At 44.1% G+C, this 13231-nt stretch overlaps 2 protein-coding genes across 2 annotated transcripts in view; one reads left to right on the top strand and one right to left on the bottom strand.

Moving 5' to 3' along the window:
• TMEM59 (transmembrane protein 59) overlaps positions 1 to 4088 on the bottom strand; it is a 9852-nt gene extending 5764 nt beyond the window's left edge. The window contains exons 1-4 of the mRNA XM_018563987.1: positions 3881 to 4088; positions 1543 to 1648; positions 710 to 804; positions 438 to 590 (exon numbers count right to left, since the gene is read on the bottom strand). Coding sequence (XP_018419489.1) covers positions 438 to 590; positions 710 to 804; positions 1543 to 1648; positions 3881 to 4024 — 498 coding nt within the window. The 5' untranslated portion in view covers positions 4025 to 4088. The remainder of the gene's footprint in view (positions 1 to 437; positions 591 to 709; positions 805 to 1542; positions 1649 to 3880) is intronic.
• Positions 4089 to 4187: 99 nt separating this feature from the next.
• Positions 4188 to 10849, top strand: TCEANC2 (transcription elongation factor A N-terminal and central domain containing 2). Its single transcript, XM_018563995.1, has 4 exons — positions 4188 to 4347; positions 6817 to 6958; positions 9566 to 9759; positions 10653 to 10849. Exons 1-4 carry the CDS (start codon positions 4240 to 4242, stop codon positions 10839 to 10841), a joined length of 633 nt encoding a protein of 210 aa, XP_018419497.1. The 5' UTR covers positions 4188 to 4239; the 3' UTR covers positions 10842 to 10849.
• Positions 10850 to 13231: the final 2382 nt, after the last annotated feature.

The raw sequence follows: 13231 nt of genomic DNA on the forward strand, positions 1-13231 counted from the left end.
GAGTCTGGCTCGGGGTGTACCGCTCCTGGTATGGAAAATTCACCCCGAGCCAGACTCGGGATTACCGCTAGGGAGGTTAATGGGACTTCCGGTATCGATATTCGGTATCGGCGTGTACCGTAAAAAAATATCAGTACCGAAATACCGGTATCAGTGCATCTCTAGTAGTTACTGTGGATTCCTTATTAAGAATCGTGGGGAAGGTGGTGTTCCTAATGACAGTGGAGTACACACCATATCAAAATTGCAATTATAGGTTTTAACATTTACACACATACATAAATAATAGCAGGTGATCCCTCCTCACTTTGGGATAGATGTATGCAAGTGTTAGTGATTCTTTAATGAGAAATACATATACATATATATATATATATTTATTTTATTTTTTTATGACATCACTGTAAAGATTTATAGTTTATTCCCCTTGCACATACCTCTACTACTAGAATTTGTCCATTATCTGCTTGAATATAGAACGTCCAGGATGACGACATGAAACTTTGAGCAGAATCCATCATGTCACTCCAGAAAGCTCTCACCATAGTCATAGGAAAAAGGACATGTATACGAGGCACCATATCAGACAGCTGCCAATGATAATAAAATACTTGTTATCATGAAAACAGGCATAAAAGGTAGAGTTGCTTTCGTAAAATTATACATAAAGCAAAATATGTTAGAAGGATAAATCCAATGCAACACCAACCTCTTCTTGACGCTTCTCTGCAAAAGGCATCTGACTGTTACAGCCCAGGATACAAGCATACTGCTCATTGGACTGGGGGTAGGCTTCTGTACAAGCTGTAGGCAAACGGCAAATGTCATTCATTCAGCAAGGATAGACGTTATAAAAAAAAATAAGCCGCGTAACAGTGTCTCAGATATGACTTACAATGGGTACTGAACAATTAAAATAATGTGTACAAGCACATACATAGCACTGTACATGGATGTTGCGGCCTCTCTCTAGGAGCGATACAAGCTCTCCCCAACTGCTGTGCAGTAACAATCATTACCCCTGTCCAATCCCTTGTCAAATTGTTTATATGAATTAAGTTCATGTGCCTGTGTGTTATTTTGCTTTTCAGTATTGTTAAGATTTCCATATTTTTTTATTCATTTATTATCTGCGGCACATAACTTCAGTTCCTTGCATGGGATCAGTATGTTGTCTCTTTTTTTACATATCCAGAAAAATGTGTGAAACCAAGCCTGTGTTGTGACAATACAATATTGACAGTTGATCCATCATTTCATCCACACAGTTTAGGGTAGTGTACTACCTCTAAAAGCATCTTATCTCTGGCTGCCCTCCATATGAATGGATTTCACTTAGCTTATAACAGAGTAGATTATAAAAACAAATGTAATCCAGTACTGGATCCAGTAATACAAAGTTACCAACATTACAGTGCAGTGCTGCTAGCCTAACAAAGGCTGATTTGTAATTGGTTGCCAAGTGTTATTCCACAACATTAAAAAATACCTCAGGATATTTGTCTAACAAATTGCAAATATTTCCCTTGTATGTCTCATCACCTGAGTCACATTCCAGCTTCGTCTTGTTCAAGTCTTCTCCGATCCCTGCAAACTGACAGATAGAGAAAAGACGACAGCCTCTGTGACAGGCAAAGAGCTCCTCCTCCTGTAGAGAAATGGTAAACACAACAGTTATCTACGTCAGAATACAACCCTAAGGTATTAGACATGCATGGCATATTTGACTAGGACCACACGTGAGGATACACAGTAGAGCCCTTATCAAAACATGGATATAAATCTTTGTCAGAAGTGTTAATAATCCTCCTGTCTCCAAACATAATATAATGATCATACAAAAAGTCAGGGCTGGACAAATCCCAGGAGCCAGGTAGCCAATGCTCCTTATAATTTACAGATGGCACCTAACTCTTGAGGATTTCTCTAGTTGTTGTCAACTGAGCTGGCTCCTAAAAAAAAAAATGCTGCCAGTTCCTTGATTGGACAGACTAAATCCTGGATTCCATATTATTAATATACAGGGTTTAAATAGCGCCAACAGTTTGTGCGGCGCTTTACAATATAAGGAAGATATTACAATCCAATTCAAGACAAGATGGTAAGGAGGGCCCTGCCCCTGAGGGCTTACAATCTAATAGGGAGGGGCCAGTGATACATGAGGAGGTAGCTGTGTGGGGATGAATTGTTTGAGAATGTGATGGTTGAGTGGTTAGGTTGAGTTATTGATTTGTCCATCCCATGCATTAGTAATTCCCATTCTGCTAATACTATCTTTTATACGGTTTACATTTATCATAAGGATTTCTCTTACTTGGAATACCAAGCCTGTGTTTCCATTTCAATGTGCCACACACTGCCTAGGTAATACATGGAAGACTTTGTTATACAGAAGTAACAGTGCAAACAGTAATCACACACAGTTTCTTAGGGTAACCATATTTCAGCAGGTTAGTGGAAGCAGACCAGTGGATGTGTGATCGGCTGCAGATGGCTCCCGAACAACATTCTTACCAGAGAATTATATAGACAGGTTTTGAATGAATTTTTTCCCCATTACCTTATTTCTGGAGTGTCAAATATACAGCCAACTTAAAGCCGAATGTATTTAATATATATAGGCTGATAATTAGCTAATTATCTATATGGTGCACCATTTATTGTATTTGCTTTAAACTACAAGAAAAAAAATAAAATATCGAGTGTGACTATGCTGTGGCTGAGATGATGTATACACACGGTTGCATTTTGTAAATGGGTTACCCTGCACAGGAGTGGAAACACCAGCACTGATCTCAGTCACAGCTCCAGCTCTGGTGTCAGCAGGGGGGACAAAGTACAGATGTAGTTGTTTGCATGTCTCCAGGACTGCCCGTCGGGCTGCTTGCATTTCCCCAGGACTAAGAACTGCCCGCGTGGCTGCTTGCCTATGCCCAGGGCTGCCCGCGTGGCTGCTTGCCTATGCCAACGGGCTGTCCGTGTGGCTGCTTGCCTATGCCAACGGGCTGTCCGTGTGGCTGCTTGCCTATGCCAACGGGCTGCCCGCGTGGCTGCTTGCCTATGCCAACGGGCTGCCCGCGTGGCTGCTTGCCTATGCCAACGGGCTGCCCGCGTGGCTGCTTGCCTATGCCAACGGGCTGCCCGCGTGGCTGCTTGCCTATGCCAAGGGCTGCCCACGTGGCTGCTTGCCTATGCCAAGGGCTGCCCCGCTTGCATAGCATCAGGACTGCCCTGCTTGAATATCTGCAGGACTGCCCACTTTCTTATCATCAGGATCACTCAACTGCTGCCCATGTATTACAACCATTAGCCTTTTATTGCCCATGTATTATCACAATTGCCCATGTAGTGCATCCACTATCCTTTTATTGCCTATTTATAGTACATTTAATGTCAGGATTGTCATTTGTTAGTCTGCATATTGTCAAGTCAATGATGCTTGCTTAGAAGAACATATTACTATAGAAATCATTATCAGAGCACACCATTGTTGGCACCATATGTTGCTGAAACTATGTAACCATTTAATTCCCTGTGCAGCACTAAGCATAATGCAATCACTGCCTCCAGTTCAGTGCAGTCTCGTCCCTAGTCTCAGGTTCACTGACATTGCAAAGTTTCCAGGCATGGCACTTCGTACGAACAGCTAACCATGTACACAGAAATAGAAACCCAATGGCTTTAGGTCTAACGTATTCCTTTCTGACTGATAACCCGAGGACTAACGGCCCGAGGCCAGAATACGCCGCTGACAGAAGCTCCACGAAGGCCTGAGAAGTTGGGTACAGTAATGTGTTCCAGCCATGTTATGTTTACGGAATGGAGCTGGAGGAGGCGGAGCTCCTTGTGTTTGTGTTCCTCCAGCTGGTCTCACACTCACCTCAGGGTAGGTGTGCAGGGGGTAGGTACCTTCACACACATGGTGGCAGGACGAGCTGTCCCCCAGGGCGGTGTCCAAAGAGCCCAGAGCCCCCCAGGTACAAAACAACAACACTGCGCTGCAGAATATCTGCGAAGCTGCCATCTTTCTCCTCTCAATCACTTCCGGATTCTGCAAGCTGCGTCCAGACGTCACGCACGCCCGACGCTGGGTTGGATAAAGAGGAAACCTTCAAACCCAACGACGTGCGCGCGTGATGTCAAGGCGCGGCTGCGGAATCCGGAACTGCGCGCCGCACAGTAGGGACAGGAAGTGGACAACTACCGTGGAACGCATAATAGTAATACAGTGCTCATAACATGGACAGGTTCATCATTAGGAACCCCAAGCCGCACGCCTCGGAGGAGACGGGTCAAGTTGTAAAAAAGAAAGGTCCCCTGAGCCAGGCCACCCTGCACTCCTTGAAGGTGACTATAGTGCTGGCCACAACCACAAATTCTGCTTCACATGCTGTTGATTCTGCATAGCTTACTGTCAATGTGTGGTGTTGGAGGTGTGACTGACTGTCTGTAATTAAGGCCTTGTTCACACTGGTGTTACTTGTATCAGAGCAGTGTTTGCACTGGGTCTCTGTGCCTCTCTGCGCAATGCAGGCAGATCACGGCTGGTGGGAGGGGTCATCAGGGTTCTGTGCTCAGCTTTCTAAAAAACATCACAACGCCCTGGCTTAGTATGCCTCTCGAGAGCCCTCAGCCCCGATACAAGCTGTTTTCTGGAAGAAGCTGTGCAAATGTATTGATTGGTGGGTGTCTGTCCAAAGGAGTTGGTGTTTCTAGGCATTCTTCATTTGCATGAAGCCCACCCTTGGTAACCCCCACCTGTGATGCTGAGACTCCGTGATTGAAAGAACTGAAGTCCAATGAATGAAAGGGCAGGACAGGGATAGTAGGGCTTGGTAAGAAAAGACCTAGATGATGCTGGATGTCCTCCAGCCAGGAAATGAGGCGGGCTCTATCGGACTTGCTGCAGCTTCTAATGCACATTGTGAGAAGCTCCCAGTGTGAAGTGACATCAGAGTAAACAATTTTAGTAGAGGAGAGGAATCTGTACAACTGCAAGACTGAAGTTCATTTTGTCTCCTGCCGCCAGGGCTCTCCTCTACTCACCGCTTGCCCCCGCGTCTCTCCTCCACGCACCGCCCTTCCCCGGGGCTCTCCTCCACGCACCGCCCTTCCCCGGGGCTCTCCTCCACGCACAAAAGAAATGTAACAGAATACATTTTGGCCTAAACTTTGGAAGGACGATTTTTAATTTCGTATGCTTTATAACATAATATAAAGAAATACAGTTTGTTTGCTTTAAATGCAGACTTTTCTCCCAAAAAACCCCAGCGGTGACTAAATACCATCAAAATAAAGCTCTATCTTAGGGCTGCAACCAAATAATCGATTATGAGAATAGTTGCCAACTATTCTCTTTATGGATTAGTTGATTGGATCCCTTAGCTCTCTCCTGCTGGTGGAAGGAGGGCACATCAAGCAGTGGGCACACCAGCCTGCTATTGCAATTTGAAATGGCCAATAGCAGGCTGGCTATTGCACCCGCCCACTACCTTCTGTATTTCCATTCAGCTGCCGTCTGTGGAATCTTGCCACTGACAGCTGTCATTACTCGACTGAAGCTATTCAAGCGCCTTGTGCTTACAATACAATTATTAAAAAAAGCAAATTACAAAAGGTGGGAAGGAAGTAGTTTTTGGTTTCGGCCGGAAAAATTCTGCTGAGGGAGGCATTGCAGTGCCATTTATTTCAATGGCACCCTAAACGTGTCTCCCACCCACGGTGTGATCGCCCGCACCGGAACGCACGGTACTGCTATGCCGTTCATTACAGTGCAGTGCGATTGCAAAAAATTGTGCATGCAGTTTTTTTCTGAAGTAAACTTTGTAACATGGCATTTGTGTATTTTATTTTAAATTAAGGATGGTTTTTATTTTTTATCTGATTAATCGAAAAAAATAATCGGCCAACTAATTGATTATGAAAATAATGATTACTTGCACCCCAACTCCATCTGTTCCCCAAAAAATGCTATAAAATTAATTTTGGTACAGTGTTACTTGGCAGATAATTTTTTTAATAATTACAGTGATGAAAACTGATAAATGTCCTGGGAATGAAGGGGATTAAATATACTGGTACGGAGGTGGTTAAAGCAGATATTTGTTACATAAAGTTCTTCCATGCAACTACCAACATATTCACCACCAAGATTTGGCCTGAGCTATGATTGATGGTGGGAAACATCCCCAACCAAGATGATTTGAGACTTTTTTTTTTTTTGTACTCGCCCAAATGCTCTGATACCTAGACCGATACTTCTGTTATCAGGAAGCCAGGCAGTGCATCACTAGACTCTGCCTGGCTTCCTGATTGGCCGGGAAGCTGGCTCCATGCTCCCTCGTCACTTGTGACGAGAGAGCATGGAGCCGGCTTTCCGGCCAATCGGGAAGCCGGGCAGCGTGTAATGACTTGCTGCCCGGCTTTCTGATTGTTCGGGAAGCTGGCCAATCAGGATGCCGGGCGCCGTGTAATGACGCGGCGCCCGGCTTCCTGATTGGCCAGAAAGCCGGCTTCATGCTTTCTTATCACCTAGTGACGAGAAGCATGGGGACGGCTTACCTGCTAATCGGGAAGTCGGGTGACGAGTCTTTACATGCCGCCCGGCTTCCTGAATGGGACTTCCAGTACTCGGTATTTGGTATCCGCGAGTACCTGGGGAAAAAGTATCGGTACTCGTACTCAATACCGGTATCGGGGCATCCCTAGTTTATATGTAACTATTATGTAATTGACTTTCTGTTTCCATATCTTCTGTCCTTTGATATCAGTAAGGATTCCTTCTGCTAGGTGCTTCTAACTTGCTGTTGTTCTTAGAGGGTGGTGGTCCTGGAAGATATAAAGAGATGGAAATGTATCCTGGAGCTGCCCAATCAGACTAAAGAGAACCTCCTGGAAGCCTTATCGCAGCTGAAGAAGAAAATTCCCTCGGAAGAAGTCATACGAACGACAAAAATCGGTAAACCCCGTAACAGAGCTTAGTTCACACGATGCCACACCTAGGTTTATTAACATTGCCAAGTATCAATGTTTTACAACAGCGTGCCTCTCTTATAGCTCATTACAAGCTGATAAAACATAAACATGGTATTCTTTAAAGGTGAACTCCCGTCACAAAAACTTTCATTGAATTCTATTCTTCAATTGCCAATTAAGATATTAACAAGTGTGGGCCCATTGGGGGATACATCTAGCTAACACCACACCCCTAAAGATACAAATACACCAATGTCACTACATGGGGCTTTTAAGGCGTTAGAAATTCTCCAAGTCTCATGTATCTTATAAAATGATAAAATATATATTTATTTCTCAATTAGACATAATAAAATCACAATGACATCCAGCTTGTCCACAGTGTCAATTGTACATTCCATCGCCTGTTACAATTTGATTCTTTGGAGTTACAATGCATAACCATAGAATATTGTATATTTGTACTTTTGTTGTAGCTTGCATTTGTCTATGTTGTAAGACTCAGAGCCTTGTACAAAATAGCAGTGACATCATCACTGTACTAAAAAACACACAATTGTTAAGAGCGCACTCCTGTAGGACAACCACAGGTAAGAAGGTTATCTGCTAAGGGATGGTGTGCAAAGCTCCTGAATGCAGGGGGAGGGACCCTGTGTATCACAATTCAAAACAAAACAATTTTCTGTGGAGCGCAACTACCTGTAATTTCCGTGGGTGACCCCAATGTGCTGAACGATGGATGGGCACACATAGCTAGGGAAAATACATGTCAATTGGGAATGCGGACAGCCATAATCTGGCTTGCCCTGTGAGATGGAACAAATGGTGACTTACAGTTGGGATGTGAGCATCCGTGCCCTGATGTCTCTCACAGGATGCTCTTCAGGGTCTGTCTGATCAGGTGTTCAAAGCTGGCAGGTGGGGAGAGAGTGGCTGTCGGACCGGAGTGGGAGAACAAAGTGTCAGCCAACATCACAAACTCAGCTGGCCAGGCTGAGCCGCGGCGGCTGAAAAGGGAAAGCGGTACTGCACATTGACTTTGCAGGGAACAGAGCTGTGGGAGGGGCCCTGTCAGGCCTCACCCACTACAAGCTGCCTGCAGAAAACTACAGGAGGGGGAGGAGACAAGACAAGTCACCCTGCATAGAGGGAGTAGCAGTGACTGGTCTTTATTACAGGAAGCTCCAGCACAGTAAAATGTCACACTGGATTACTGCACAGATCTGGAAGAAATACACAAAGTACACCAAGAATTCAACTAAATACACATTGGGGGGACTATATCAAAGCAATTGGGACAGTTTTAGCCTCTTAGATGTTTTTTTTTTTTTTTATGTACAAATCTGTGTTTCTACTTTTCCAACTGCACGTGTTTTGCACCTGCTGTCATCAGAGCTTGCACTACTTTTTCAGTTGCATGTTTTTTGCACCTGTTTTCATCTGCACTTGTTCTGGGCTGTCTGAAGCTGGAGCATCACCTAAGAAGACAATAGGAAGTCCCCATGACCACTTCTTCAAGAAGCGACAGTTAAAGTGACATTAAACCCTCAGATTTTTTAACATAAACCAATACTGTAATGTGTGCCTTACTGTAATCCATGGTTGCTTCCCTTCTCTTTGCTGCTCTTCCTTTTAAATCCGTATCTCCTGCTGGGCAGAACTTCTGTTTTGCAGCAGACGGCCTTGTCTCTGAAAGGGATACATGGTGACTGTGTGCAGGTTCACAACCTGAGCCAGCACTACAGGAAGAGGCACTCAGCTGCAAAGGGAAGTTCTCCCCCCAGCATGAGAAGAGATACAGATTTAAAGGAAGAGCAGCAAAGAGAAGGGAAACAACCATGGATTACATTAAGGCGCACATTACAGTATTGTTTTATGTTAAGACATCTGAGGGTTTAATGTCACTTTAAGCTTTTTGCCTGAAGTTAGAAGTCTTCTTTCCTGGAATCTATTAAACCTCATTTATCAACACCATTACACTAGCATCATAAATCTGGTGCAAATATATTCCGTACAAGTTCAAACACTCGCAATTGCAATGATAAATTCCCCCCAGTGTTTCTTGTATTTGGACAATATTTGTTTATCTTGGAGTTCAGCTTTAATGCAATGCAGAAGAATAAAGAAAGAACTGTGGCCAAAATGTATTTTTTTTGTTTCTATTAATAAAGTTTTTTTTTTTGTTTTTTTACTGCTGTGCCCCCATCGGGGGGACATCCAGGTCATTTCCTGTTATTAGACAGGAGGTGATAGATGTCTCCCCATCATCTGGGACCTGCTATTCTTTCTCTTGATTCTTAGACAGAAGCAGTATCTGTGTCATGTCCATCCTTTCCTCTTCTCATTGGGAGCCAGCATGCACAGAGAGATTCCAACGGGTTTAAAATTCTACATTGGAGATCCTCGCTGTCGTCTTCTAAGTGGGTCCCTAATGGTTAAATCCTCACCAGAGCACTGAAACATTGGGACCAGATTGGGCCATTTAAAGATGGCTGGAACAGACGTGTCTCTCCCTGCTGAGATTCAGATTTGTTTTTAACATACATGTAATGTGGTTTGTTGTATGTAATGGTCTTTTTCCTTCCCTCAGGTCAGGCAGTGGAGGGCTTGCAGACACACTCTGATAATGAAGTATCTGAACTATCTACGAAAGTCTACTCACAATGGGAAACGTTTTTAAGGGAAAATCGCTGTAAACCCACCATAGAAGTAAGAAGTGATCCTGCTACAGAGAAACTACGTGACAATGCCAGGCGAATGCTGTGCGAAGCCCTAGAAAAGGAGGTAAGGAACCCATTTTCTATACTCAACTCCATCTAGTGGCCAAAACGCAGTATTACATTACATTCAACCAACCTGAAAAGAAAATATATCTAAGAACATTCATTGCTGCCTCTATTCGCACAGAACGAACATTCAGAAAGATTCACAGAATCATTCACCCTACAAATATTTCTGAAGGTTTGTTTGGTGTGCATTTGTAGGGTGAATGGTTCTGAAAATTGTCTATGAATAGAGCCCCCAATGTCCCCAGTGACTATTTTTTAAATAGGGCTGCAACCAACTAAATGATTAATCGATAATGAGAATAGTTGTCAACTATTCTCATTCACTAGTTGGTTGGATCCCCTAGCCCTCTCCTCCACGCTGGGAGGGGGGCACAGCAAGCAGTGGGCAGGTGCAATAGTCAGCCTGCTATTGGCTATTGCACCAGCCCACTACCTGCTGTATTTACAGTCAGCTGCTGTCTGCGGAATCTTACCACTGGCAGCTGTCATTCCCTGGCTGAAGCTATTCAAGCGCCATGTGCTTACAATACAATTGTAATTTTGGCCTGAAATATGTTGGTGCAGGGAGGTGCAATGCAGTGCCTTTAAAAATTTTAATTTTAATGGCACCCCAAATACTTCAGGGAGTGTTGGACTAGGAGGGGTCGCAGGCTTCTGCCCCCTCCAGGTCCAACCCTCCCAGAAGTATTGAATATGAAGATTCTTTAGGCTGCTGTAGCTGTTAATGGGCGGCAGGTCAGGTAAGTTTAGACCCTCTTCTATTGCAGGTTCTGCAAGGCTGCCTTTTAAGAATCACTTTAACATCAAATCCATTAAGGATTGCTGAAATGTCCTTAGTCAGTCAGATAACAAAAAAACTGATTTTACTATGTCCGTCTCTTTAATCAGGTTGGCGACTCTTTGGCCGAATGTATTGAACGTGAGGTCTTCCACCAAAGTTCCCGCCTGATCAATGTTCACTACCGAAGGACGGTGCGAGCTCTGGTGTTTGCTCTAAAACACAAGCCAGAGGTACGATCACAAGTGAAGGACGGACACTTACCTGTCAATAAGTTAGTGCAGACTCATAAGAAGTAATGTGCTGAGGACATAAGAACCGAACATGGACTCATCCATCATACTCAGCAAACCATCAATGACCAGATCCAGGTTACTCTCGGGTACCCAGCATACAATATTGGAGGATGTTGTACTTGAGTCTACATTTTTAATGAGATGTATTTGTACTGATTGAGTAATGGACAATACACGAGGAGCTGTGTATATAATTTATTTTTATACTTTTTAACATGAAATAAAATTTCTGCTTGGTCTTAAATGATATTTTTTGGCTTTTGGTTGTATAATAGCGGTTTAGGTAGGTAGGTAGGTGATGGGTAACATGATATGTGGAGTGTTTTTTTATCACCATTGATACTTCTGAGAAAACAGATCACATGATAGGTCAGCTGGCGCTTGATTGTCTAATCCTTGTTCCTCAGGAGCTGTTTTTATAAAGTTGCTGTTACCTTGTAGATGAATTTCAGTGGTGACAACACTCTGATGAATAAAACACCTCAATTATTGAGACCGCGTTATTTTAAATAATATTCAGCTTTATGCACCTTTAGTAAATAGCACTTCTGGATTGTCACAGGTGTTAAACAAACAGAACAAAAGGCCAGATATCCAAAACTGATAACATTATTGCCAGATGCAATTTTGGCAGAATCCCTGTAACTTGCTCTCCATTGACAGCCCTACATGCCACTAAATAGGCTATATGGATACTATGGTAAATGTTGACATGAAATACTACGTTGCTTGTAAAAGATTATAGGCTGTTCTACATGACATAAAGAGAAATGCAAAAATCAATGATGATGTAAAGGGCAATAAAGGACAGAAGTCAACATAGAACCCCAGGGTTCTATCAGGGTTCTAACAGGGTTGTGCACTAAAGGGTGAAGAGTTTGGAGAAGGCAGGAGAAGTGAACAATCTAGGACAACATTGTCCTAGATCAGGGATGCCCACAATTTTTTTTTCTAAGATCTACTTTTTAAATGACGGCTACATGAGATTTACCAACGAAAAAAAACAAAAACTCCCTCGCTTTTACTCTCCTGCTTGTCTCTCCTCGCTCTCCTGACTGTCTTTTCTTGCTCATCCTCCTGGCTGCCTCTCCTCTCTCTCCTGGCTGTCATTCCTCGTTTTCTCCCCTGGCTGTCTCTCCTCGCGCTCTCTCCCCTGGCTGTCTCTCCTCGTGCTCTCTCCCCTGGCTTTCTCTCCTCACGCTCTCTCCCCTTGCTTTCTCTCCTCACGCTCTCTCCCCTGGCTTTCTCTCCTCACGCTCTCTCCCCTGGCTGTCTCTCCTCGTGCTCTCTCCCCTGGCTGTCTCTCCTCGCGCTCTCTCCCCTGGCTGTCTCTCCTCGCGCTCTCTCCCCTGGTTGTCTCTCCTCGCGCTCTCTCCCCTGGCTGTCTCTCCTCGCGCTCTCTCCCCTGGCTGTCTCTCCTCGCGCTCTCTCTCCTGGCTGTCTCTCCTCGTGCTCTCTCTCCTGGCTGTCTCTCCTCGTGCTCTCTCTCCTGGCTGTCTCTCCTCGTGCTCTCTCTCCTGGCTGTCTCTCCTCGTGCTCTCTCTCCTGGCTCACCTTGCTGTATTTTGCAAACAGTGTAGTGCAACAAGCTGTGTAAACTAATATTCTTTTGATGTTCCACATAGCACTTCAACCTCCAGTATCCACCAGAAAGGTGTCAGGGAGGTTGGCTCAGCAGACTCAGGCTAATAGGTCATCATGTGTGCACAGATAAATAAATATACCAAAATGGAATAATGGAGCTGCCATTCACACCCTTCGTGATCTACCAGCATCAGCTTTGAGAGCTACTTGTAGATCACCATCTACATAATGGGCACCCCTGTCCTAGATTGTTCACTTCTCCTGCCTTCTCCAAACTCTTCACCCTTTTGTGAATAGTTGCTAAAGACAGCACCATCTTTTTGAATATGGGATGAACCATTTCTACAGCCACTTCATTGGTCAGTGGGCCATCATGTATTTTAACTTTATGTCTTGGTCTTTAGAGGGAAAAACCAAATCATTTCAGCCTGTTTAGCAAACTATAGAATAAAATATGAAACTAAAATGAGTTCATGCAGTTTGGACAGCGTCAGTACTCTTCAATACAAACAAGGAACAGTACAGTAAATGTCCAAAACTACAGCTCAGAAATACATACAGAGAGTGCAGTGTACCTGCCCTGGGCTCTTGTTTTCCATTGATGCATTCCCTCAATACACCGGGTTACCTCACTTTAAATCCTTATATTACCAGTAACATGATGTTCTAGGAAGGCCTTATCCAAGCTTCTGGTTCTGCAAGTCAGGGATACTTCGTTTCACTCAGAGGTGTCGCTTTGCATTTTAAATTATGCACCACCTTCTCTGCCGCGTACATTAACATTGCTTGGGGGCCTTTGCTCAACTGGC

This window comes from Nanorana parkeri, unplaced genomic scaffold (genome assembly GCF_000935625.1).
Source record: "Nanorana parkeri isolate BGI_ZX_2015 unplaced genomic scaffold, ASM93562v1 scaffold715, whole genome shotgun sequence".
Taxonomy (NCBI): domain Eukaryota; kingdom Metazoa; phylum Chordata; class Amphibia; order Anura; family Dicroglossidae; genus Nanorana; species Nanorana parkeri.

Bases quoted from the DNA above. Each gene is read 5' to 3' on its own strand.
- TCEANC2 (XM_018563995.1), top strand. From the start codon at position 4,240: ATGGACAGGTTCATCATTAGGAACCCCAAGCCGCACGCCTCGGAGGAG. The intron at 4,348-6,816 runs GTGACTATAGTG...TGTTGTTCTTAG, and splicing joins CCACCCTGCACTCCTTGAAG to AGGGTGGTGGTCCTGGAAGA. The intron at 6,959-9,565 runs GTAAACCCCGTA...TCCTTCCCTCAG, and splicing joins CATACGAACGACAAAAATCG to GTCAGGCAGTGGAGGGCTTG.